General features: G+C 42.1%; 4 protein-coding genes across 6 annotated transcripts; 1 reads left to right on the forward strand and 3 right to left on the reverse strand.

Annotated features, from left to right (window-relative positions):
• Nucleotides 1-88: 88 nt before the first annotated feature.
• Nucleotides 89-7,376, reverse strand: arhgap1 (Rho GTPase activating protein 1). Of its 2 annotated transcripts, XM_038990790.1 has the most exons (13): nt 7,258-7,376; nt 5,855-6,052; nt 4,691-4,786; nt 4,503-4,590; nt 4,173-4,304; nt 3,822-3,908; nt 3,640-3,738; nt 3,387-3,494; nt 3,181-3,257; nt 2,874-2,951; nt 2,584-2,712; nt 2,295-2,398; nt 89-2,071 (listed from the first exon to the last, which is right to left on the reverse strand). In XM_038990790.1, the coding sequence occupies exons 2-13, from the start codon at nt 5,991-5,993 to the stop codon at nt 1,901-1,903; spliced, it is 1,308 nt and encodes a 435-aa protein (XP_038846718.1). In that variant the 5' UTR covers nt 5,994-6,052; nt 7,258-7,376; the 3' UTR covers nt 89-1,900. The 2 variants fall into 2 exon arrangements, with proteins under 2 accessions (XP_038846718.1, XP_038846723.1); XM_038990795.1 differs by lacking the exon at nt 3,387-3,494.
• A 306-nt stretch (nt 7,377-7,682) lies between these two features.
• f2 (coagulation factor II (thrombin)) lies at nt 7,683-12,544 on the reverse strand. The gene is made up of 14 exons (XM_038990805.1): nt 12,372-12,544; nt 12,033-12,193; nt 11,823-11,847; nt 11,451-11,522; nt 11,158-11,263; nt 10,931-11,064; nt 10,443-10,751; nt 10,204-10,314; nt 9,977-10,103; nt 8,890-9,057; nt 8,547-8,720; nt 8,262-8,440; nt 8,015-8,085; nt 7,683-7,912 (listed from the first exon to the last, which is right to left on the reverse strand). Exons 1-14 carry the CDS (start codon nt 12,445-12,447, stop codon nt 7,757-7,759), a joined length of 1,869 nt encoding a protein of 622 aa, XP_038846733.1. The 5' UTR covers nt 12,448-12,544; the 3' UTR covers nt 7,683-7,756.
• Nucleotides 12,545-12,673: 129 nt separating this feature from the next.
• Nucleotides 12,674-16,605, reverse strand: znf408 (zinc finger protein 408). The gene is given in 5 exon segments (XM_038990812.1): nt 12,674-14,187; nt 14,190-15,592; nt 15,745-16,013; nt 16,153-16,218; nt 16,316-16,605. Coding segments are annotated over 2 exon segments (1,338 nt in total). The 5' UTR covers nt 14,986-15,592; nt 15,745-16,013; nt 16,153-16,218; nt 16,316-16,605; the 3' UTR covers nt 12,674-13,645.
• Nucleotides 16,606-17,089: 484 nt separating this feature from the next.
• Nucleotides 17,090-22,936, forward strand: LOC120045890. 2 transcript variants are annotated; one of them, XM_038990822.1, is made up of 7 exons: nt 17,090-17,240; nt 18,106-18,207; nt 19,713-19,819; nt 20,132-20,391; nt 20,545-20,800; nt 21,272-21,946; nt 22,074-22,936. In XM_038990822.1, the coding sequence occupies exons 2-7, from the start codon at nt 18,152-18,154 to the stop codon at nt 22,832-22,834; spliced, it is 2,115 nt and encodes a 704-aa protein (XP_038846750.1). In that variant the 5' UTR covers nt 17,090-17,240; nt 18,106-18,151; the 3' UTR covers nt 22,835-22,936. The 2 variants fall into 2 exon arrangements, with proteins under 2 accessions (XP_038846750.1, XP_038846756.1); XM_038990828.1 differs by having other exon boundaries at nt 17,090-17,236.
• Nucleotides 22,937-23,744: the final 808 nt, after the last annotated feature.

Here is a 23,744-nt window from a genome sequence, read left to right on the forward strand (position 1 = left end):
GATTGTATTTGTCGTCCCTCTTGAAGCTTAAATACAATAGAGCATCAATACTCTTGTCAAATGAGTACGCCCCTCCACACAAACGAAGGCACTTTTAACCATCACCTTTTATTTATACTTTATATTCACAACATAAAAAAGATCTTGAAAGTAAGATACCTAGAACTGAGGAAAACACTCTTAAAGAGAAATTTAATTTTCGCTGTAGCAACCAGGAAATACTATTATTTGACAATACAGATAAACAGTACAATAAAGGTGGACAAACAGGCACAATTTTCACGATATGACAAGTGGTAGTTACTCGCCTGTTTCCTTAAGGCACACAGACACAAATGGGGTCAAAGGTTCTACTAAGCCACTGATCCGCATGTCAATGCATTTGTTTCATTGACATGATTAGGAAGTTTTCATAATAGACAAAACATAGAAGCACAACAGAACTCTTACTTATTCAGTCTTAACATTAGCACTGTTCTTGTTCAGGATATGTTCATTACAAAGTCATTCAGGATTACAAAGCACAGGAGTTGTACCCCCAAAAGTTTGGCCACTGCAAATAGAAAAAAATGTATGTTTTAAGGTTAAAAAAAATTATTGAATGGAACCCTCTTAGTGTTCTCCAACGCAACCATAATTCTTTGGTTGAATTTGGAATTGAACAAAAGCAACGGACGTCGAAATTGACAAAATAAGGCTCAGAAACAACTCATCTAACAGTTAACATACAAAAAAAACGGAAATACAGTATGGCCTGAGAGCCCAATGGGTCTGTAAGTACACAGCATTTCAGTCTATCCATGAATAGGAGCCCTTCTATTCCCCCTACGGACTTTAAGGCTTCATAAAGATCTTTCGCCAGCAATGACACTAGCCATCAAAGCCTTTACATCTGGATAGTGATTTTCAAGGAATAACTGCTAACTGCCATAGGTAGAGTAATAATGCACACAAAAGTAGAATATGTATCATGAACACTGTCCTGCATTGAGAAAGCTAATCAGGCATAACATGAAATGTATAAGTTACATGATTAAGACTAATATTATTATTATTTTTTTTTATAGTTGACCTGTACAAATGATCAAAAATGAAGACTTGGCAAATGTAATGCAGCAGAAAGAAACAAACGAAGGCTTGCTGGATATATTTAAAAGGGTATACCAGTATGTTTTTTCAGATGAGTAAACATTTAAAAAGTAAGGCGATATGTGACAAACATTTAAAAAAAAAAATGGTTTTATGGTTTTATTTCGCTATAGACTGTAGCTTTACACATAACCATGATACTTAACTGAGATGTGCCAAAATATAAACTCCAGATAGAATTTAGACTACATCGAATACTGGATTACACTGGCACATTGACTGTAGCAACCGATCATTTATGAAATTCTAAAATGATTTGTTCCAACGCAAATAGGACTAGACATACCAAGTAAATTACTATGAAATATATCTTGCTCCCCAGATACAAAACATTGCATAAATGTTCTCGGAAATCTGTACCATCAAAATAAATATTTGATATGATTTAAACCAGAACAGATGTGAACTGGTTTCGGTTATTCCAATTGTTTTAAAGTACCAAATCTTGTACACTGTGTTGAACTTTTCCTGAGTGATAGATATCTGGCGGAGACATTAAAGCCTTCTTCATACCTGACTTCTAACCTGACTTTTGACCTATTTTTGGCATCTTCAACGGTTCGTCTCCCCTGTCTTTTTTCTCTCTCTGTGTCCTCAGTCACAATACACTCATGCATTTGGCAACACTACTAGGGGCACTGGGAGAGACACAGTTACACTGTACTAGACCAATACAGAGACAGGGTCAGAGATGGGGATTTAAACACCGAATTAATGGGGCATGGTTAGAGATAGCTGTACAGGAGACGTCTTAGGGGGAAAAGACCTTGTAGTGTTGGTCCAACAGAGTTCTGGTGAAGTTATTGATGGGGCCGATGGCACTGAGTGTCATGGCAGCGTCTTGTCCCCATAGCAGGTTGGGTCCGAACACCACTGCCAGGTTGGCGTTGTTCATCTTGTTGATCTCACTCTGTGCAGACACCTACATGGGCAAGCATGCATGTTTGTAGAATATCAATAAGAACAAAACAACTCACTGGTTTATTTACACAAACTGGTGTTTGTGTCGCCAGGCAGTACTAAATGCCAAGATCGAAGACTTTTTAGACAGAACCGTAGAATAACAGGCCCCAAAAACAAAATGGAGTGTTTGCAGAACTTCTGAGAAGTATTCAGCTGGGGATATGATATGACAGAAAACATACCTGCACCAGGAACTCAATGAGGAACTTCAGGGAGGCATAGTTCTCCTCAGGGAGCATTGCCAGCATGTTCCGGATCGCAGTCACTTGGGAACTGCTGTCAACATCTGAGGAATGAGCATAACAAATAGACCCTTTATGTTATATGGCTATGACTTATCCTCTAAGGATTTCGACCTACGAAACAAATTGACAGCTATAGTGATATTTTGAATAGCTATAGTAAACAAACGTAAAAATATATCCCCATCATCTACTGTGTGGAGGATAAGAGAGTCTTCCCCAGACTTACTGTGGAAGTTGACAATGTCGTTGTAGAACTGGTAGGTGAGGAGGGGTTCTGGTAGTTCTCTGATGAATGTCTTGAGGATGACAGCTGCCAGGTGAACGTCCTCCATCTGGGAAAAACTCACCTCCTCACCTGGCGCCACAGACAGACACAATTACAGACACACACAATCACAGTCGTACAAATCCCACAGCTACAGCCAAAGAGAAAATTAGGTCTACCCAGGGATTTCAAGAACAGATATTATTTTTTAGATATTCATTTAAGAGTAACAATGAGTGAAAATCATTCACCTGAGTTATATCTGTGCTGAACATCCTTAACGAGGGTCACGTTGGCTGACCGCCGGAATATCCCCTCAATTTCAAGACCTAAGACAGGACAGAAAATGGGGGAAAACATTGAAACAAAACCTTTTGTAAAACAATCAAATAGCAGAATTAGCCTTCTTTTGCAAGTCAAATACTAATCCAGGTACAGTATCCATGAAATTAGAACGGAATTGTCCAAAAGCTGATCATCAGAACAAAGACTCAAAAGTTGAACCCATCATCATCAAGCAAAATGACCACTGGTAAAACATGCAAAAATGGTGCTTACCTTGTTCCATTAAGAAGGCCACTGTGTCTCGCATCACTAACGGAACTGCTTCATTGTCAGAACTTCTCGCTCTTAGCCTTGACAAATCAATAAGAACGAAACACTTAAAAACCTTTGAAACATACACAGGAGAATATCTTACGTACGTAACGTTAAGGTCGGATGTTGAGGGAGTAAAATACAACAGCCCTCATCCGGCTACCTACGTTGGCAAGGGGACTCCAAACTGTTGATTGGGCAGTGGTGGACTGCGGGGGGGGGACATCTGGGCCTGAACTGACGCTTTCAGTGAGGCTCTGATTTTTTCATCATAGCTAACGATTTTGGGTGTGAGAAAGCAGAGTAACACACTTAATATAGTCAGATATCACAAATAGACATCCGTTACGCAAGAGGGAATAATTCATTGCCAATGTTGAGATACAGTAGTTACACGTAACGTGTGAGAAATGTTCTTACTCTCGCACGCGGGTGGGTATCACTAGCTGCTCACACTTAACAATGTCCTCCAGTTCACTCAGGTAGTTGATGTAGTTGATCTTTCGTCCAAACTTGAAGCTAGAAAAGAAAGGATTCATCACACATGGCAAACACTTGACAGTTAAAGGAATAAAGAGCATCTCTGGTCCTGGAATGCTAACCTGATGAGAGGCTTGAAGAGGATGAGAAGAGTCTTGATGAACATGGTGGGGTGGACAATGTACAGTGCCTTGATGTTCTTCTTGTACCTGAAGAAAACAAGAGCAGTCAGCAAAAGTAAACTTTTGTTTTTAGAGAAGTCAAGCCATAAGTGCAAATAAAGCACGTCATTCTTTTAATAGACTTAAATATGGGTGAGGGCAAAGTCCACTTCCTCTTTAGTTTTCCGATTCAGATCTCTGGTGAAATGGAGTGCATCTCATCATTCATAGGTGAAAAACTAGCAAATGTGCTTTGCGACTATGGTCCCCAGTGTCTGGCTGGAGGTAGGCTGGAGGTAGGCTGGGACTCACTTCCGGTCAAATTCTCTGTAGGCGTCTCTCAGCCAGCTGAGAGATGGCTTGTTCTCACTGGTGAGGCCATTATGGAAGTAGATGAGGGTGTAGTCGCTCTCAACATACTGGTCTAGGGTGGCCTTCAGATACCTGGATGATAGTATGATAGTTGAGAAGTCAATCCTCATCACTTATGAAAACACAAACACAATGACGACTACTGACTTGACTAGCAGCGGGGGGGGGGGGGGGGGGGGGGGGGGGGGAATCAAAGTACAAACAAGAAGCAATTTATTCGAAATTTGGCAGGATGAAAATGTCTCAATAATCTCTAACAGTAACACCCACATCAGTAGCTTGTGGTGGTCCAGTTCGTGGTGAGGGGGCATTCGACAGGCGTTGAAGACAATCACCTTCCTGCCAAAGTTATCGTCACCTTGACAGCAGAGTGAGAGCGGAAACAACGTCAACTGGATCCAAGACTGAACATGATATTCTACACAGATAAGCTACACATGTAGAGACAAAGTTCTTACCTGCTACTTCTACAATCTGATGCCTGGCAATATCATAGTATGGGTGGTCCCAGGTCAGGTGTGACCCCTCCCCCAATCGCTTGGATATGTCCGTCTCTGTTGAGAGATAGGAAAGGGACACATTCAACCATCTCACCCTAGCTCATATCTCTGGGGGCAGATCGCTGAGAATTTCACAACTCAACGTTTCGGATCTGCCCCGTCACGGACAGTATGTGCTCACTGCTCAGGCACTCTTAGAATGAGTTTGCAAACACACTTTGAGCCTCTTCTCGATGCATACTGAAATAAGTAGATGGGTGAGACATTGCATTTCACGGGATAACCCACACACATGACCACGACATCTGCATTGTGCACTTCTGTCAGCAGCAATCTGCAGGCCACACTGACTAAACCAATGCCATTCTCACCGAGTTAGTCATTAACATGCAGTTGCCCGAGGCGGGGTGAGACAGTGTGCGCTTCATTTGGTATCTCATAAGATGAACCCTTGTTCCCTTCTCTTTTTTCATCTGTTCATTAATAATTAGTAATGATTCTGAGAATAATTCAAACTCTAAATCATGGTGCTGTAGATGCATCTACTAGCCATAAATAATGGCATCCTCTTCAACCTCCCCGGCCCTCTAACTCCAATCAGACAGGGGCTGGAGATCTGCTGTGAAACAGAAATTTGACTGTGCCTACAAATAGAATGCATAACTAATGAATGCACACTGCATCAGAGGGCAATATGTAACGAAGTTGCAATAATATGACACATGAGTAACAAATGGCTCACTGCATTGGGCTGTGAAGAAGGCTCTTTTTGACTCTTCCCTTGGACTAAAGACAGATTGACGTAAAATGATAAGATGGTAAAGATGTTTAGGGAAATAACAGCAATAGTAACGGTCCTACAACAACGTTCCATTTCTAAAAACACAGCTGATCTTACAACAGGCTGATTGGTATCATATTACAAGGGCAAACATTATTTTGCCAGGAATGTGGCTTTTTAAAACAGTGATGTCATGATTTTGTTTTACTCAAGGGATTAGTTGGCTTTTATAACACTAGAAATTCTTTAAGCAATTTTTTAATTCCCAGGAAGTTATTTTATTTGATTTCTGACAGCACAGAGAGGTCCAGCGTTCCTTTTAATTGCCTTTAGGTTCTTACCAGACTTGCTCATACTGGAGTCATCTGGGGGCCACAGCTTGTCCCCCATTGGAGACAATTTGAGCTGGTTCAGCGCATTGCTGGGGGGATCATCTACTCCAAGGTCATCATTGAGGTCAACCAGAAGGTCTGAAGACATGGTGGTGTACTATGGGACTCCACACAGAATAAAGTCTGGTCAGGTGCTCAGCCAGCCTCCTGTCACAGAAACAAGTGTTAAGTTCTGGATGGATGTTGATTATCTAATGCAATGAGATAGCACCTTATCTCAGCAGTGGGATCACTTTCAAGATCTTGTTTTTTAAGAGTCTTCCTCAAAAGAAAAGCATTCTTCTGTGTCGATTCCCTCCCTATAGCCTAACTTAGACAAATAAAACAGCTAACAAGTATTTAACAAGCACATTTTTTAAAGATGCATTTTCTCTTTTTATCACTGCTGTAATGGACCCTGTGCGAAATCTGTGCAACTAAGCTTCCATATTTTAAAGCTGTACTGATGCGTCATAAATGCAGAAAAGTCACTCCAATCGGGCCAGAAAGGACAATGCATGAAACATGGACGGAAGAAACAAATAGGTCAATAAGCTATTGTCCTTTAGACTAGGCCTATTTCACATCTGCAACCAGGTTAGCATTTGGTATCATTTGAATACATGTCTGTCAAATGCAGAAACAATTGCATGGCTGGTTTGTTTGTGGAAGGTCTACACAACATTTCACACACACACCGATTTTCGCATGGAATGACCCAATCTATTTTACAACACCACAGGGGTTGTGATGGAAGAAGCAGCGTTGTTGTGCTACCCTACGTTCTTCATTTGGCTGCAAGGCTCAAATACAGTCCTCCCCATCTATGAGATGCAATCTATTCTGATATGTTGGTACTTTAAATATCACGACTGAAGTCAGAAACACATTCCTGTATGTGCAGTCCACGGGAGGAGAAATGCATTCAGGCAAAGTGCAATAATTTTACACATCTAGCTAAATTAGCCATACGGTATATTACGAAACACTGCAACTGCCATATAACGTCAGCAACCAAAATAAGGTGATTCGCGTCTTAGCTGTTTCTCTAACCTATCGTTACGCAAAACAAGTCTGCAATTTGTCCCTCAACAATGTTTTACAAATGTCGATAGATTAAAATAAACGTTAACTAGCTAACGTGTCAACGACCAGCACTAGCTAACCTGTAGTGTAGACTGTAGTTAGCTAAATTATCGTTGAGTAGCTAGCTGTTGTCAGCTAGCAAGGCACAGTATGTTGTTACCATTATTTTCCTCGGCTGGTAAGGCTAACCACCTGGTTATTTTGGAATAATCCAAATTAGCTCGTCTAACGTTTAACCCGCAAAATACATTGATTAATTCAAACATAAATTAAATTGGCGGATTTACCGTACAGTCTGTGAAAATGATCCCCGCTTGAAAGGCTTTCTAAGTTGTTAGCTGGCTAGGCTACTAACGTTAGCTATGCCAGTGACAGCTGCTTGCTTCACTAGTCACAAACATCCGGTTTTCGTTCTGCGAGTGGAGAGCTCTGTCTTGGCAAACACACTACTATACTTCTTACTCCGAAAACGAGACAGAGGCATAGGTGGAGAAGTGCAGCTGTGTGATCTAGGCCTATCTTTGATTATGATAGCAGAAATAGTTTCAAACTTGCTTGCTTTTACTTCATCATTAGATCTGTATCAAAAAAATGTTTTCGAAAACCTTGTGCACAAAAACAACATGCAGAATTCTAGTGTCAGTCTCTCGATCTGAATTGAGTTTTTGTTAATTTCTGTAAAAAGTAATTTTGCTGAGTAATAACAAGCAGATCATGATCAGGAACACACGTTTATTTCCAATATTACATAATTCTGCATGTAGAGAAAATGAGAAGAAATAACAATCAATCATCATCATCACCGCCTGTTTTGTCAATAACTTTCTTCATCCACCTTCTCATACGGAAAAGATGGGTGTAGAATCCATATTTCCCATCCCTGTCACATCCTTCTCCCCAGGACACAATGCCGATCTGGTACCAACGGTTGTCATCTGGGCTCTGTGAATGAGGATATAAGTCATTCTCATGAGTATATCAAATATAAAGGGGGATAATGCAAGACATCTAATGAGTGAAGTTCGTGTTTCTCTAGTTGTATACCTTCATGACAAAGGGACCACCGCTGTCCCCTTCACAGGCATCACCAGTTTTCTGTTCCTCTGGTTTGAAGCCTGAAATGTACATAGGCATTATGAGGAAGCGTCATACTAATTGTAACACTTGTGATTCACACATTTTTTTTTTATCAAGTCACACTCTGCACCAATTCACTTTTGGTTAACATATTGGATGGACTTGAGCTGCAGTATACAGCAATTACCATTCTGAGATGAGAACTGCTACTCACCAGCACAGAACATGTTGTCAGTGATGCGGATAGAGGTAGAGGCTCTGCAGATATCCTGTTCAACGATGGGTAGATGGATCTGCTGGAGAACTGTGGGTAGAGACTTGGGGGAGGAACTCCATGTCTCATATAGGTTCCCCCAGCCTGTCACACGGCCTTTATAGCCGGCAAACATCAGTCTAGGAGAAATAGAAAAAAGGATGCTACCATTGCTAGTATGGGAAAAAGCTCAGAAATGTTAGTTCATATTTAATCATTACTGCTAGCCACATTACACTCTCTTACGTCTTAGCAACCTGCTTGGTTGGTAGACAGACAGGATGAATCTCATCAGTGAAAGTAACGGGCCTCCTCATGTGCAGCAGAGCGATGTCCCGGTTCAGGTTCTCCTTCCAGTTGTACTTGGGGTGGACAATTATCTCATCAATGGCCACAATCTTCTCTGTGCCCTTCTCAAACCTGGGATTAGGTTGAAATAGGGTATGAGCCAAGAACGTTTTGGTATGGCTATATTATTGATTCGTCAAGTCTTATGGCATGTCTTGGTTCACTGTTGCACTGTGCAAAAGTCAATGTGTATTGTTTGTTTAATACAGATAATATGGGAAAATAGGAGATAATCACTCACTTAGCTCTGTTATGTTTGCCAAGGCGGACCAGGATGTCATTGATGGTGAAGTTTTTGTTCCATGGTGGGTACAGGATGCAGTGGGCGGCAGTGAGGATCCACTCGTCACTGATTAGACTGGCCCCACACAGCAGCTCCTGGGGGCTTTTCTTGTACAGCATCACCTGCCTGACATCAAAGCATCCATGAATAACAGGCATCATCATTTTCTTCTGCCAAATTACATCTGAGTCTTTCTTTTAAGGCCGAGGCTGCGGATCTGACTTTTCCGGCCTTGTGCATTTCTCACTGTCAATCGTGAAATTAGAATTATTCAGGTTTTACAGGTGAAACATCTATGCAGCATCTGCATACCAACCATTTGATCTCAATGAGTTCCATGGGGATATGCATTTAGGTCTTCTAGAGTTATAGGCTACCGTTTAAAGTAGCCTACAGTTTTGTTTTGAATGAATGTATTGTGAGTGAGTGTATTTTAGAGCAGATTGTGTTAACAAACTGTAGCATAGCCTACCTGTGTTTAGTTTCAATCGAAGCACATATTTTGCCTAGTGGCGTACTTTAAGAGTTTTGGCCACATGAGAAAAAAAAAGACCTTTTGACCGTAATCATCCTAAAATCTCATAAGAAATTAGGTGGTGTTTTTTTGTCTTACAGTAACGTTACTATGCTATTATATTTGGGTATGTTATGTAGAATAGGCTCCTATCATTATGTGTTCTTGCAGACATTGATTCAGCATTGATCTAACGTTATTAAACGGGCACCATTCGCCAGAGTAGCCCTGTTCTCTATGAGTAGAACAGAGACTGTGTATAAAGTAGAGAATCTCACATGTGCAAAAGCTTCGGGCCTTTAGCTGTCTGGAAGAAAGGTGCAGAAAAGTCAGATCGGCAGCCACTCCATTCTTTTAATTGGGCAATGCATTGACAACCCCAAAACACATCCTCTAAATGATAGACAGATAACTTCCTTTCCCGCTCCCACCGTGTATATGGTCAAACATGACGACCATGATCCTAAGTAGTAGTCCTACGTAATGCAATAGAATACATGTGGTGTTTTGAATATCTATTAATTGCATTACCATGGTGCACTGGCCACTTCTGCATCAATCCCTTTAACAATACGGCCTCCTTGGTAGGAGTCAATCAGTTCTTGCTCTCTACCGTCCTTCTTACTTATCTTCTCAAACATGGGTCGCTCCCCGCACACTGAAAATAAAGCAGAGTTTAATTCAAAGTCATGAAAATAGACTCTTTCCTCCTCTGTCTGCCGTACCTTACCCTTTATGTCCAAAATTATACTACTTACCCATCTCTCCACTGCCAAAGCTCCGAGGGCTGAAGAAGGTTTTTCTGGGCCCAGAGAGTGTTGTCCTTTCCCTTCCGCCGGCCGCCTCCTCATAGTTATCTATTGGGTCATCTGAACGAGAACAACAGTCCAGCACTCACAGTAAAGAGCATTTATGATACCTGTCAGATATTTTTCTTCAGAGTCCTAATATTTTAAATGAATCGTTTACAACTGGAAAAAGTGTTGAAACAGCTCACCACACATCTCAAGGTCACAGTAGTCCACAGTGGTATTTCCATGCTGGTCCACATAGCACCAGGGTCCCTCCATATCCCCGTCAGGGTTTCTACAGTGGTTCGACACAAGTTTGACCTCTGGGATGAAATCCTTTCCTTTGCTGAGTGCCAATGCCTTTGGGGAGGCCCAAGGCAGACACTTTTGGCTGTTCATGGTAACTGAGAGATCCCCAGTATAATCCAAGCCATTGTTGGCCATGCAGTCCTTCTTGGTGTACGTGGCTTTCCCATCCACTGTAGCGGGTACTTCTGGGGGTACCCAAGGCTCACCTGTAAGGGAACAATCACAATAGAGGACCGCTAAGACATATTGCAACAAGCAACATGCTCTGCACTTTGTTGTTGAGCAAGGACGCATAAAAACTACCATATTGTCAGTGTAAAAGTACACCCAGCTAAGCAACAACATGCAGCCAAATGATGGTTATTATGCAGTAGTGAAATCATACCACATTTTGGAACGATACATTGCTCTCTCCTGACTGTGGGATCCCTGGTGAAGCACCAAGGCCCTTCAGGAGTTTTGTCTGGGTTCCTGCAATAGTTCTCATACAGGGTCTCATCCAGCAAAGTATTGAACTCCCTAAGAAGAGATATTACCCCTCAGCAACAACACAGCAAGAATGGGACACCTTTGAAATTACATCCCTCAAGTTATGGGGTCAATAATACATACGTAATTCTGTGTGGGAAGTTACTGGACCAGTACTGGCATGTTTTTCCTGAGGAAGTAGTGAAGATGGTACCGTTGTAGTTCTCCCCAATGCCCACCGAGCACCATCCTATAAGATGCAGGCCCACATAATATTTGAGAAACAGGATGTCCTGCTCAAAAAAATGTATCTTTAACATTATACAATTTTCCTGGTAGATTCCTCACACTTTTTAGCTGCTTTCAACACAAACATTTTGTCAAGAAATCATTGACATATTTGAAATGTACAGTGTAAATCAGGCCATAAGTATTACCATCGAGATGAATACACCCCCTCACTGTATTTATATTGTCCTTGGTTCTCAGCAGTGAAGTGCCTTTGCAAGCTGTGTAGAAGGCAAGCAAGAATTAGAAAACATGAGGAAATACTTGCTCTCTACTTGCTTATCACTGCCAAAGTCGATATTAATGTTTGTTTTTTAAGTATAAAGAGCACAGCATGTGTGGGAAGAGCAAAACGTGTGGGTTCACCAACACTGGGGCTAAAGCCTATTCCTCAACCAAGTCGACTCACATCTCAGTTGCACTTTGTTCTGGTTCAATACCATTTATTTACATTGGGTATTTTGACTGATGACTACACACATTCCATGGATAAGGTTTTGATAGAAAACAAAAATACTTACCCAAATAGTTGCCCCAAAAGGCCTTCTATATTGAGAAAAATCCATTTAGACAGTTATTTGGGGAGAAATACTATAATCATACTTTATTATGCAAATTAACATAGTGATACCCAGGTAAACATAAAGCTCATGTTTTAGTTACTAGTATAACAAGGTGAATATGAATTTGCTTTGCATGATACTTCAATCTTACAAGCCAGACATCCTCACCGTCTTGTCAGGCTTTTCAAAGACTTCACGGGCTTCTTCATGGTCACAGATCTCCTCGATGCACTCCCGTTCCAAGTTCCCAGGTTTCAACTCCTCGAGGAAGGAATTTGCCCGTTTAGCACGGATAAAAACCTGTGAGGCCTCCTTGCTATTAAGAAATACTAGAAACAAATATTTGATAACTCAACCCATTGTTTAGTGATATTAAAACTGACAAATAGCCTAATTCACATCAAGGAGGCACATTTTAAGGGGTATACATGTTCAGAATATCGATATTTTTGAAACTTTCTTGCTTTTGAGCATTCAGGGTTGGTAAATAAAAAGCTGGTATCTTACCATTTTCACAAAGGGTGATCTGAAGAGTAGAAGAAAATAGTAGAGTGAAAATGAGAGTTGCGGGTATTCGACCCATTGTTATGGATAGTTAAGACAGAACTCCTTGTAAAACCTAGGACATCACCAAACCTTCTCACCCCCTCAAAATCCAGTTCTCATTGAAACCCCCCACTTTCTGTTACATTGAATCCACCTGGTTAATATTGAACCACTATACTAAGACTGACTCTGGGCTGCGCCTCCCATCTGAGCCATGTCACATACAATGTTGCATTCAATATTTCCATTAAAGTTTAAACTACTACATATGACCATGGATAAGCTTTCCACACAATGTCAAGAATTTCTTTCTCCATTGTTTATTTTCTGTCAGGGCCTACTCATGGATTACTTTATATATATAAATAAATGATATTCAGTAATTGCAAGCAGAATATCAAATGATAAAGACTTAAAGGCAATGTCAAAAACAAATACACAATAAATCAACCTTCTAAAACACCGCTATCTGCTAATTTAGACTATGATAGTGTGTGCCTCTAAGCTGCATAGCAAACACACACTAAAGTTGCTCCAAACCAGAATGTTTGCTGATTCAGTCTCAGACTGTCCCAACCATCGAAATATTTGCACCCAAATATTGAATGACGCATTGGAGAAAGAGTGAAAAGTCAAAAGTTGTGTTCAAAAACACATACAACTGCTGTAAAGCCACCACAGAGGTACTTCTTTTCTCTCTTTTAATTGGAGTCTAAAACAATAATGATAATATTGTTGATGGTCCATATTTACAACAGTGTGTTAAAATACAGTAAAGCTATTTAAAAAGCCTTCATAAACAATCTCCAGAGATCAAATATATTTTGGTCAGATAAAAAAGAAAAACTATTCATGAGGATTTCTCTTTGTAACCATTAAAACATTTCCTAAAATACAGGGGCAGGTTATTTTAGTACAGTCCTTGAAAAGAACATTTGCTGCAGATAGTGGCTAGATAAGGTCTACCACAGATGTGAGTCAATATATGCTTATATCTTTAACTCGTTCACAGCTATGTCTCCCTTCTCCAGTAATCTAAATGGAGTATCCTGATGGTGATATCATAACACATTTTATATTCATGACAACGGTATTTTCCAAATAAGTACTGCTTATTGTCTTCTTTTAGGTAAAGTACATCTAGAATGCAAAAATAGTTTTTATTCACATTCTTGGTTTTATTTGAAGATTTTAAAAAAACAGCAACAGAAAGCAAAATGGTGTGAATTGCAGTTTTAAACTCCCGTTTCGATCTCTATTGTCTCTGCCACAGAGCTCAGTCCATCCTCTCCCTGTAGAATCACCAGGTTGCTGTGTGTTTTGTGCTCCCTTACCACAATGCACTTATCATTAGAGTCTGAGACAATTATCTCAATGATATTCTCATTTAGCTGGAATTGGCCCACATCCTGTTCCAACCCTTCCTCTATTACCACAGAAGATATGTCACTATCATGATATGAGTCACAGGTGCCGACAATAACCTCCCCTGAATTAGGCATGGCTAAGTCTTCGATGGCCTGAACATACACTACTGTCTGACTCTCCATGTTCTCTTCAGGGACATCGACCCATGGCTTGACCTCTGTCTTTTGAGGGGTCTTTCTAGGTCTGCCTCTAGCAGGAGCAGAGTGGCTAGACTCCAGAGCTGCTAGAGCGTTAGCTAGCTCCCCAGATGTCCTATCTTCTCTCTTTGGATGGGAGAACTGGTGGCGAACCAGGCTCTGCATTAGCGTGTAGCCAGCACCACATGTCTGACATTTGTAGGACTTCTCCTAAGGTGGGACTTCATGTGGCGGCGTAGCTTGGTGGCCATGGTGTAGGCCTTCCCACACAGCTCACACTTGTGAGGTCTCTCCCCTGTGTGTAAACGTTCGTGGGCCCGCAAGGTGTGGGGGTCCCGCAAGGCTTTGCCACATATAGGGCAGAGGTAGACTTCCCCTGTGTGTGATATGAGGTGCCTGCGGAGTTCAGGCACCAGTGAGAAGTACTAATTGCAATGGTTGCACTTGTAAGGCTTTTCCCCTGTGTGGATGCGTAGATGCCCCAAAAGGTTCCCCCGCTGTCGGAATGTCTTATTGCAGTGGGGACAGGCATAAGGCCGTTCTCCTGTGTGCAAGCGCATGTGATTCCTAAGGGAGCCTGAATTGGCCAGTTCTTTACCGCAGACAGGGCACTTGAGCTTAGGAGCATGGTAATTTTCTTCCTTAGCGCGGTGGGCCTCCCTATGAATACGTACTGAAGGCCGGCGGGCAAAAGCCTTCCCACAGATATCGCAGACAAAAGGCCTCTCTCCTGTATGGAGAACTTCATGCTCCTTCAGGTCCCGTTTCAGGCCATAGCTCTTGTCACACTGCTGGCACTTGAATGGCATCTCTCCCTTATGCATCAGAAGGTGGGCCTTGAAGTTCTCTTGGGAGCTGTAATTCTTACCACACTCTGTGCATAAGTAAGGCTTTAGGTCCGAGTGGGTGAATTTGTGCTTCTTCAGGTGACATAGCTGAAAGAAACTCTTGTCACACTGGTCACATGTATACCTCCTTTCCCTGGTGTTAAAGAGGTCTGGAGCTGTCATAAGCTCCTCTGTGTCTTGCTTCCCCCCTTTGTCACGATCCTTTGGGATTTCATCTGAGCTTATATTTTCTCTATCTTTTATATCTGTTTCTTGGCAAGCTTGTCCGTTTTCATCACCAACTCTGGACGTAATCTCCAATGTCACCTGACGATCCAGATACCCATTTTTGCACCCTTGAAGATGCTTGTGGATGCAGCTGACTAATGAATGACCTTCCTGGGTTTAGCAAACAGTCTGCAACTGGCCCTGACAACCTGTGGCCCCTGCACCTCTTGGGGTTTTCTTACCACATTATCTGGTTCTTCACTACTCTTTGGAGGCTCGTCTGCAGGACTCACAAGTTTGTCCTCAGAGCATGGCACATTGGTTATTTCTGGAATGAAACTTTCTGTTTTTATTATTTTGCAAGAGTGAACTTCTCTATTCTGTTCCATTGTTTTCTCACCACTGGAATGAGAGTCTCTCACACATCTCTTTTTCATTTTGTAGATAAGAGGTTTGCTCCTTTTGATTCCAGTCTGGCTTTTCTCCTCCTCCACCACCATAGACTCTGTAGACCCCAGTGGAGAAGTTGACATGTCTGAATCTTCAGTGTGCTCCTCAGGCTCTGTAAGACATACACATATCTTCCACGTAACAGTTCAGAAACAACTATTCAAATATAAAATGTAATCATTTCATAACATAAAATCCTTATTTGTACAATATTTATTAGGTAGTGTGTATTAAGAATGCTACTGCATGTGGGTGTCAGGCTACCTGTAAGCTTGAGCTCTTGCTCCGTGGAGTTCACACCTGGGGATCCATCCTCTCTGGACGTGCGAGGTGTAACTTGTTTGCGAGGTTTGCCTGGTGTTGTTAGTGACCCTCCTTGGCTTCTATCGTGTTCCAGAGGATCAGCTAGGAAACTCCGAAGCAGAAGTTCTGTCCCTGGGTTGATGTCTTTGCAGGCCCTTAGACAGAGACTTCCATCCACCTCATGAACCGTAGCATTCTGTTCATCTTTCCTCCTTGCATTACAGGCAAATCTGCATACAACAAAGAAAGCGGGTTTCTCCCTGCCAATTACCAAATTAATTGTTACAGTAATGTTAATGTGTTTGATACAGCTGAGCACTACAAAAAAATAACCATTGGGTTATTATTTTCTTACCTAGAGACACCTACCTAATCCAATAGCACCTTTCCCAAAGATTCCCCTTGATTATCGTCTGATAATCAACGACAACAAATCTGATGACAACAAATGTGTTACATTCAATACATTTGCAATGTTATAGAAACTTGAGCAAGTGTGTGCCTCCGCCATCACAACCACTATGATACATACCTCTGTAATCTTCACTTTGGTCAAAGGTGTTGCTTTGGTCTTCCACACCCAGAAGCATCCCTTTCTGCAGAACATGTCCTACACACCAGAGCCCCAACTGGCCATCATTTGCTAGAGAGGGGCCCACTGTCAGTCCACGACGAACAGCATTCAGCACACTGTGTAGTGAGTCCTGGTTTAGGGATGGGCCCCTCATACCCAGAGAGTCCATCCTATCGGGTGGCAGGTAGCCTAGTAGTTAGAGCGTTGGGCCAGTAACCGAAAGATTGCTAGATTGAATCCCCAAGCTGACAAGGTAAAAATATGTCGTTCTGCCCCTGAACAAGGCAGTTAACCCACTGTTCCTAGGCCGTCATTGTAAATAAGAATTTGTTCTTAACTGACTTGCCTAGTTAAATAAAGGTTGAATAAAATAAAATAAACTCTCCACAGCCACAAAATGTAGACTCACAAAAATGCAAATGTTTTGAATGTCATGTACAATGTCAAGCTTACAATGACACAAAAATGCACGTTTTGGATGTCATTTACAATGACTAGCTACATTGGAAGTTGAAACGTATCTCCTTGACTAGTGTTTCAAGCCGTCATTGTCAATATAATACAGTACTGTATAAGCAACTGCAGCCACATACACAACGTATATACCATAGGAATATAGCTAGCTGAGATTTATGGCCATCGTTAATCAATAATTGTGTGTGACATGCATACGTGATTGCTTGGAGCTGCCAACCAGAGTCCCCCGGGGGGTGGCAAGCTTCGTCGTGACAACGTATGTATGCCTGAGCATGCGCGGACAAAGCAACACATTTGCGCTAATGTAAGCCCCTGACAAAACAATTAGCTAATGTAATCGAGTTTGCTCACGAACAAAAGTTGGCCTGCTTAACTGGAAGTAGTACACATCGACAAGGGACCGTGAGTAAGTTTGTCAATGACTTCGTGACACAGGCAGCAAATTATTATGAAGCACAAGCCAACAATTAACTGGCGAGTTAGCAAGCTAACTAGCTATGATTTCTGTAGATCGCTGTAACAGGCTTGAGTATATGTCAGAAATCTAGTAACAGTAGTTATTTAGCTATTAACGAACGTTATCAAGTTAACTACCAACGCTTTTTTATTTATTATTGGTGACACTGATGATGCTAACAAACTCAAGCTACTGTCTTTGCTTCCATGCATGCAACATTGTTGTCTGGCTAACCAGTCGACGACCGTGTGGACATGATACTACGCCGGTTAGGATATCAAACATCTTTCAAGTAGACGTTCGATCCGTGGCAATAACTCGAAAATATTATTTCAATTAACTCAGGATTTCCACAGGGTCTTGGCCAATTTCTAGCATTATTTTTTTCCATTTGAAAACTCCGGGAAAATCATCGTTCTCCAGCCAAGGACAGAATCCGGAAGTCCTCAAGTTCCTGTCTTTCTAAACATTCCGACAGGAAACGTGTCCTTTGTCGCACATCGTAAATGCTATATTTATCCTAATTCGAATGGTTAGAAAGTCACATGATTACATGATATAGGCATGGATCATTAGCTACCGTACTTTGCTGTTTTTGTTATTTCCCAACTAATTTACAACAGTTAATTTGTCAGCGGCAAGAGGAACTCGTGTATGTTATCTCATAGAGCAAGTACCGTAGTCCCGTTTATGGTTTTGCCACTGCCAGACTGAAATTGAATGTCGAGTTTATTTGAAATAATAGGCTTAATTTTATTACCTGAGCCACCTGTATTCATGGACTGCCATTATATTATGTTTTTTCTACCAACAGACCTGCCATGATATGCTGAGGTGGGGAGTCTGGGGACCTATGCACTATGGCAGAGTCACTTGCCATCCAGGACCATTCAACAGAAGCAGAACTATGCACCAAGTAGTAATATGAATCAATTTGGCCTAGTAGCCAGCCGATCCGACCCGCTTGCTTACAGCTGCAGACAGGCTAGGGTCGGTCAGGCTTCCTGTGTAAATGAATACACCGCGGTGCCGGCGCAAGTTATGGCTTGGAAAATGTACCTCAATCCAGTGATGACAAATGTGTTGTACTCCGAATTGTCCCATTATCCCAACTGTTACACAGAGAAGATTGAACGACTGCTCCTAGATCAATCGTTCAATATTCTCTGTGTAACAGTTGTGATAATGGGACAATTCGGAGTACAATGCATTTCTCATCCCTGTATTGAGGTATGTTTTGCCAGTGGTGTAAAGTACTTAAGTAAAATTACTTTAAACTATTACATAAGTATTTTGGGGGGGTATCTGTACTTTACTTTACTATTTTTGACAACTTTTAACACTTACTACATTCCTAAAGAAAATTATGTACTTTTTACTCCATATATTTCTCCTGAACACACAAAAGTACTCATTACATTTTGAATGGCTAGCAGGACAGGAAAATTGTCAAATTTATGCACTTATCAAAAGAACATCTCTGGTCATCTCTATTGCCTCTGATCTGGTGGACTCACTAAACACAAATGCTTCGTTTGTAAATTTGTTGGAGTGTTGGAGTGTGCCCCTGGCTATCCTTAAATAAAAAACAAGAAAATTGTGCTGTCTGGTTTGCTTAATATAAGGAATTTGAAGTTACTTTTAACACAAGTATATTTTACCAATTACATTTACTTTTGATACTTAAGTATATTTAAAATCAAATACTTTAACTCAAGTAGTATTTTAGTGGGTGACTTTTACCTGAGTAATTTTGTTTTAATGTATCTTTACTTTTACTCAAGTATGACAATTGGGTACTTTTTCCACCACTGCGTTTTGCGAGCCATATCTTGCGCCGGCTCCGCTGTTTTTTGAAATAGCAGTTGTTCAATCTTTTTGAAATAGCAGTTGTTCAATCTTCTCGGTGTAACAGTTGGGATAATGGGACAATTCGGAGTACAACGCATTTCTCATCCCTGGATTGAGGTACGTTTTGCGAGCCATATCTCGCACCGGCTCTGATGTGTCTTAATCTACACAGAAAGCCCTAGTGCAGCTGTAAGCAAGCGGGTTGGATCTGCTGGATAGCCTAGTAGTGGCTATGTGTTCTATCCTCTACTAATCAATGATCTGCTGTTTTGATCAGTGGAGGCTGCTGAGGGAAGGACGGCTCATAATAATGGCTGGAATGGAGTAAAAGGAATTAAACACATGAAAACCAGGTGTTTGATACCATTCCATTCTTGCCATTATTATGAGTCGTCCTCCCCTCTGCAGCCTCCACTGGTTTTCATATAGCCGAGTCTGTTTTAATATCTGCTGCATTGATAGGCCATCTTTGCAGGTTAGTTGAATAAATAGATGCTAATCAGCAGTTATACAAATAAAATAAAACATTTGACACTCGGAGATTGTATTTTGATATGCTATATCTTATAGTGAAATAAAAGACATTGAGTCCTTTGAGACTGAAGGAGCCAACCAGAGATTGAAAGTCGACCACTTGCTTTTCACCATTGAGAGACACCAAAAATGTTACTTCTGGTGTGAGTATTAGCTATTTCTGTCCAGTGCCTTTACACACAGACTTGTACTAAGAGCCTTAGACTATGACTAAGAGCAGCAAAACTGTGTTTAACTGTTTCATTTGTTCGGATACTTTGATACATTTCCCAGTGCCACTAGGCCTATCATTTTTTATGTGAATATTGCATTTTTTTTTGCTAATGAAATGTACTCTACAACTTCTATTGTTGCTGTGGTATTATTTTTTCATTCATGCATCATTGCTGTAATTTAATTTAATTTTTTACCTTAAAATTATATTGCCTAAAATGTACCCTTGTCATGCCTTACAGTTTGTGAAGAGTGCAAAGAATATTTTATTGATGAATGCCCCACACATGGCCCTCCAGTTTTTGTGCCTGACACCCCTGTGCCAGTGGGCGTCCCAAACCGTGCCGCCCTTACTACCCCTAATGGCATTGAGGTCATTCAGGAAGGCAGCGAGGTGGACGTATGCTGCGTAGACAAAGACATTCCCAGGGGGGCACTATTCGGTCCTTACCAGGGTGAAGTGGTGTCACAGGACAAGTCCTCTGGTTTCTTCCCCGGGATGGTGAGTTGAATCCACAAACCTTACTATATTCTGAAATTCACTTTTCACTAGTATATGGTATGCCTCATGAAATTGTCTTCCTAACTTCATGCACCATGTGTAACTTTAAGGCTCTCGCATCTATGTATTTATGTCAATGATTTTTATCCCTAGTTGGTGGACAAAAACAACTCATACAAATCCATTGATGTTAGCGACGAAACCAAAGCCAACTGGATGAGGTATGTCCGAAATTCTTCAGAGGACATTGAGCGAAACCTGACAGCCTTCCAGCATGGCGAGCACATCTACTTCCAGGTGTGCCGTGACCTGTCAGTGGGAGAGAGGCTGCGGGTATGGTACAGTGATGACTACATGGACCGATTACACCGCATGTCACAGGACACCATCGGCAGCAACTTGGCCACAGGTAACACTCCTACCAGCCTCATCCCTTTGCCAGCCCTCTAGTTAACTACCAAACTTATTTTATTGCTTTCCAGAGTGCTACAAAGTGTGTACTTTTCTACCCATATCACTGATCTAAGATCTCCTAAATAGTTCTTCTTAGAAATTCATTAGTATGAGTGACTTTGAAGGAAAGATGAAGATCATTGAAATACATTTTGACCACCAGGGGGAGCCATGTTGCAAAATACATGGAGAAGCTCAAACAATGAATGGCAATATCAAACCCCTTGTCACCTTTTTGAAATGAATACTTCATATATCAACATGTCGTTTTATGCACAAATATAGTTAATGAAGAGGATGTTGTCATTTTATTATGTAAGAATGTTTGTTTATATTGTTATAAGCCGTTTTAAGGTGCTTACCCGTCAGAGGCTGATCAAGTTGAACTTGGGGTTTTGAATGATCATCTTGTCTCCCTCCACAACAGTTGAAAAGGACTCACGAGTGTGGTCAAGCCCCTGGAATGTTACAGCCCGGGACCGGGAGGCCACCCAGACCCTCATCGAGCACTACGGGTCCCCAGAAATCCAGAGCCTACTGAACAACCGGACAACCAGAACCAAGCAGATCTTTGAGATCATTGCCAGTCGGATGGAGGCACAGGGCTTCCTGATCAGTGAGAACTCCTGGCAGGCTGGCAAGCGATGCTTCCAAAAGTGGCGCAACATGGAGCGCACGTACAAAGACTATGTGCTGGCGTCCAAGAGGACTGACACTGGACGCAGGAAACAGCCCGAGTTCTATGACCAGTTCCATGCACTCATGGGCCAGAGGCTGAGCTCCAAGCTGGCTGCTGCTGACACCCCAGCCAGGGTGTTGACCAAGCTGAAGCCTAAAGCTGTAGCACCAACTCCTAGCCTGCCCCTCTACGCTATTGTAGTCCCATCAAGCCATCCAGTCAACCTCGATATACCCTCCACCTGCAGCCCAGAGGCAGATATTGGAGTCCATGCAGGCACCACTGAGCCTGAACCGCTAGCCAGGAAGTCCAGGAGCGAACGGGTCCCACATCCCAAGATACTCCAGTCAAATGCAGAGGAGGAGAGGGCAGAGAATCAACTCCAAAAGGGGAGGAGGAGGTCCTGGCTTGGGGATGACAGAGGTAAATTTGTTATGATGTTGAATCTTAGCAGTTGGCCTATAACTGAAAAGGACGCAGCCATTTTCAAAATCATTGACAGTATTTACGTAATAAGTCTTTATTTTTGTCTTCCTATCCATGTCTCCAGCTGCTGAGAACGGTGGGTCCCTGCCTGTGTGGTCGGAGCGGAAAATGATCAGTCAGGACATTGAGGCAACGGAGGCTTTAGTAGAGCTGTACAGCTCTCCAGAGATCCAGGGACTAATCAGGGCGAACAAGACCCGAACCAAGAGGATCTTTGAGATCATAGCTAGCAGGCTAAAGGAGCAAGGCTTCCCCATCAGTGATGTGCCTGAGCAGGCGGGGGAGCGATGCTTCCAGAAATGGCGGAACCTATCGAGGGCGTACAAGGAGTACATCCTCCACCCAGAGAAGGCTGACATGGCAAAGCGGAAGCTTCCGGCCTACTTCAACAGGCTCCAGGACCTCATAGGCCACCGGCTCAGCCTTCAACTATCTGAAGACTCCCCCGAGCCTGATGGCAGCATGGGAGATGCTGAGACAGATGCAGGGGTTGAGGACATAAGCCAGAATCTGTTACACATTGTGGAGGTGCCGGCGAGCCCCATTGAAATTGTCAGTCCCCCCTCCACTTCTGCCTCCTTCTCCTCCTCCCATACAGGAAACCCCCTCCATGTTGGACCCAGTGGGCGGAAGAGAAGGAGGATGGCAAACATATTGGATGTCTTTCAGGGTTACAGGGAGGAGGACAAACGATTGCAAGAGGAGAGGGAAAGGAGGGCAGAGGAGCGGTTTAATCAGCTGCGAAGCCTTCTGCAGCAACAGCACACAGAGACTATGGCAGTGATGAGAGAACTGATCAATTCCATGAAGATGAAAAAACAATGAGATATACTGTGAATACAGTTGAAGTCGGAAGTTTACATAAACCTTAGCCAAATACATTTAAACTCAGTTTTTCACAATTCCTGACATTTAATCCTAGTAAAAATTTCCTGTTTTAGGTCAGTTAGGATCACCACTTTATTTTAAGAATGTGAAATGTCAGAATAATAGTAGAAAGAATGATTTATTTCTGCTTTTATTTCTTTCATCACATTCCCAGTGGGTCAGAAGTTTACATACACTCAATTAGTATTTGGTAGCATTGCCTATACATTGTTTAACTTGGGTCAAACGTTTCAGGTAGCCTTCCACAATAAGTTGGGTGAATTTTGGCCCATTCCTCCTGACAGAGCTGGTGTAACTGAGTCAGGTTTGTAGGCCTCCTTGCTCGCATACGCCTTTTCAGTTCTGCCCACACATTTTCTATAGGATTGAGGTCAGAGCTTTGTGATGGCCACTCCAATATCTTGACTTTGTTGTCCTTAAGTCATTTTGCCACAACTTTGGAAGTATGCTTGGGGTCATTGTCCATTTGGAAGACCCATTTGCGACCAAGCTTTAACTTCTTGACTGATGTCTTGAGATGTTGCTTCAATATATCCACATAATTGTCCTTCCTCATGATGCCATCTATTTTGTGAAGTGCACCAGTCCCTCCTGCAGCAAAGCACCCCCACAACATGATGCTGCCACCTTCACAGTTGGAATGGTGTTCTTCGGCTTGCCACCTTCCCCCTTTTTCCTCCAAACATAACAATGGTCATTATGGCCAAACAGTTATATTTTTGTTTCATCACACCAGAGGACATTTCTCCAAAAAGTACAATCTTTGTCCCCATGTGCAGTTGCAAACCGTAATCTGGCTTTTTTATGGTGGCTTTGGAGCAGTGGCTTCTTCCTTGAAGAGCGGCCT

The sequence above is a fragment of the Salvelinus namaycush genome, chromosome 1, assembly GCF_016432855.1.
Source record: "Salvelinus namaycush isolate Seneca chromosome 1, SaNama_1.0, whole genome shotgun sequence".
NCBI classification, from domain to species: Eukaryota; Metazoa; Chordata; class Actinopteri; order Salmoniformes; family Salmonidae; genus Salvelinus; species Salvelinus namaycush.

Excerpts from the sequence above, each read along its gene's own strand:
- f2 (XM_038990805.1), bottom strand. The coding sequence starts at position 12,447 with ATGGGTCGAATACCCGCAACTCTCATTTTCACTCTACTATTTTCTTCT. Across the intron at positions 10,752-10,930 it reads ATGTATCGTTCCAAAATGTG|GTGAGCCTTGGGTACCCCCA; the intron begins GTATGATTTCAC and ends GTTCCCTTACAG. Across the intron at positions 10,315-10,442 it reads CTGTGACCTTGAGATGTGTG|ATGACCCAATAGATAACTAT; the intron begins GTGAGCTGTTTC and ends GTTCTCGTTCAG.
- LOC120045890 (XM_038990822.1), top strand. The coding sequence starts at position 18,152 with ATGGCAGAGTCACTTGCCATCCAGGACCATTCAACAGAAGCAGAACTA. Across the intron at positions 19,820-20,131 it reads CCAAAAATGTTACTTCTGGT|TTTGTGAAGAGTGCAAAGAA; the intron begins GTGAGTATTAGC and ends CATGCCTTACAG. Across the intron at positions 20,801-21,271 it reads CGGCAGCAACTTGGCCACAG|TTGAAAAGGACTCACGAGTG; the intron begins GTAACACTCCTA and ends CCTCCACAACAG.
- arhgap1 (XM_038990790.1), bottom strand. The coding sequence starts at position 5,993 with ATGTCTTCAGACCTTCTGGTTGACCTCAATGATGACCTTGGAGTAGAT. Across the intron at positions 3,495-3,639 it reads ATACCCACCCGCGTGCGAGA|CTATGATGAAAAAATCAGAG; the intron begins GTAAGAACATTT and ends CAAAATCGTTAG. Across the intron at positions 2,399-2,583 it reads CGACATTGTCAACTTCCACA|ATGTTGACAGCAGTTCCCAA; the intron begins GTAAGTCTGGGG and ends CTCATTCCTCAG.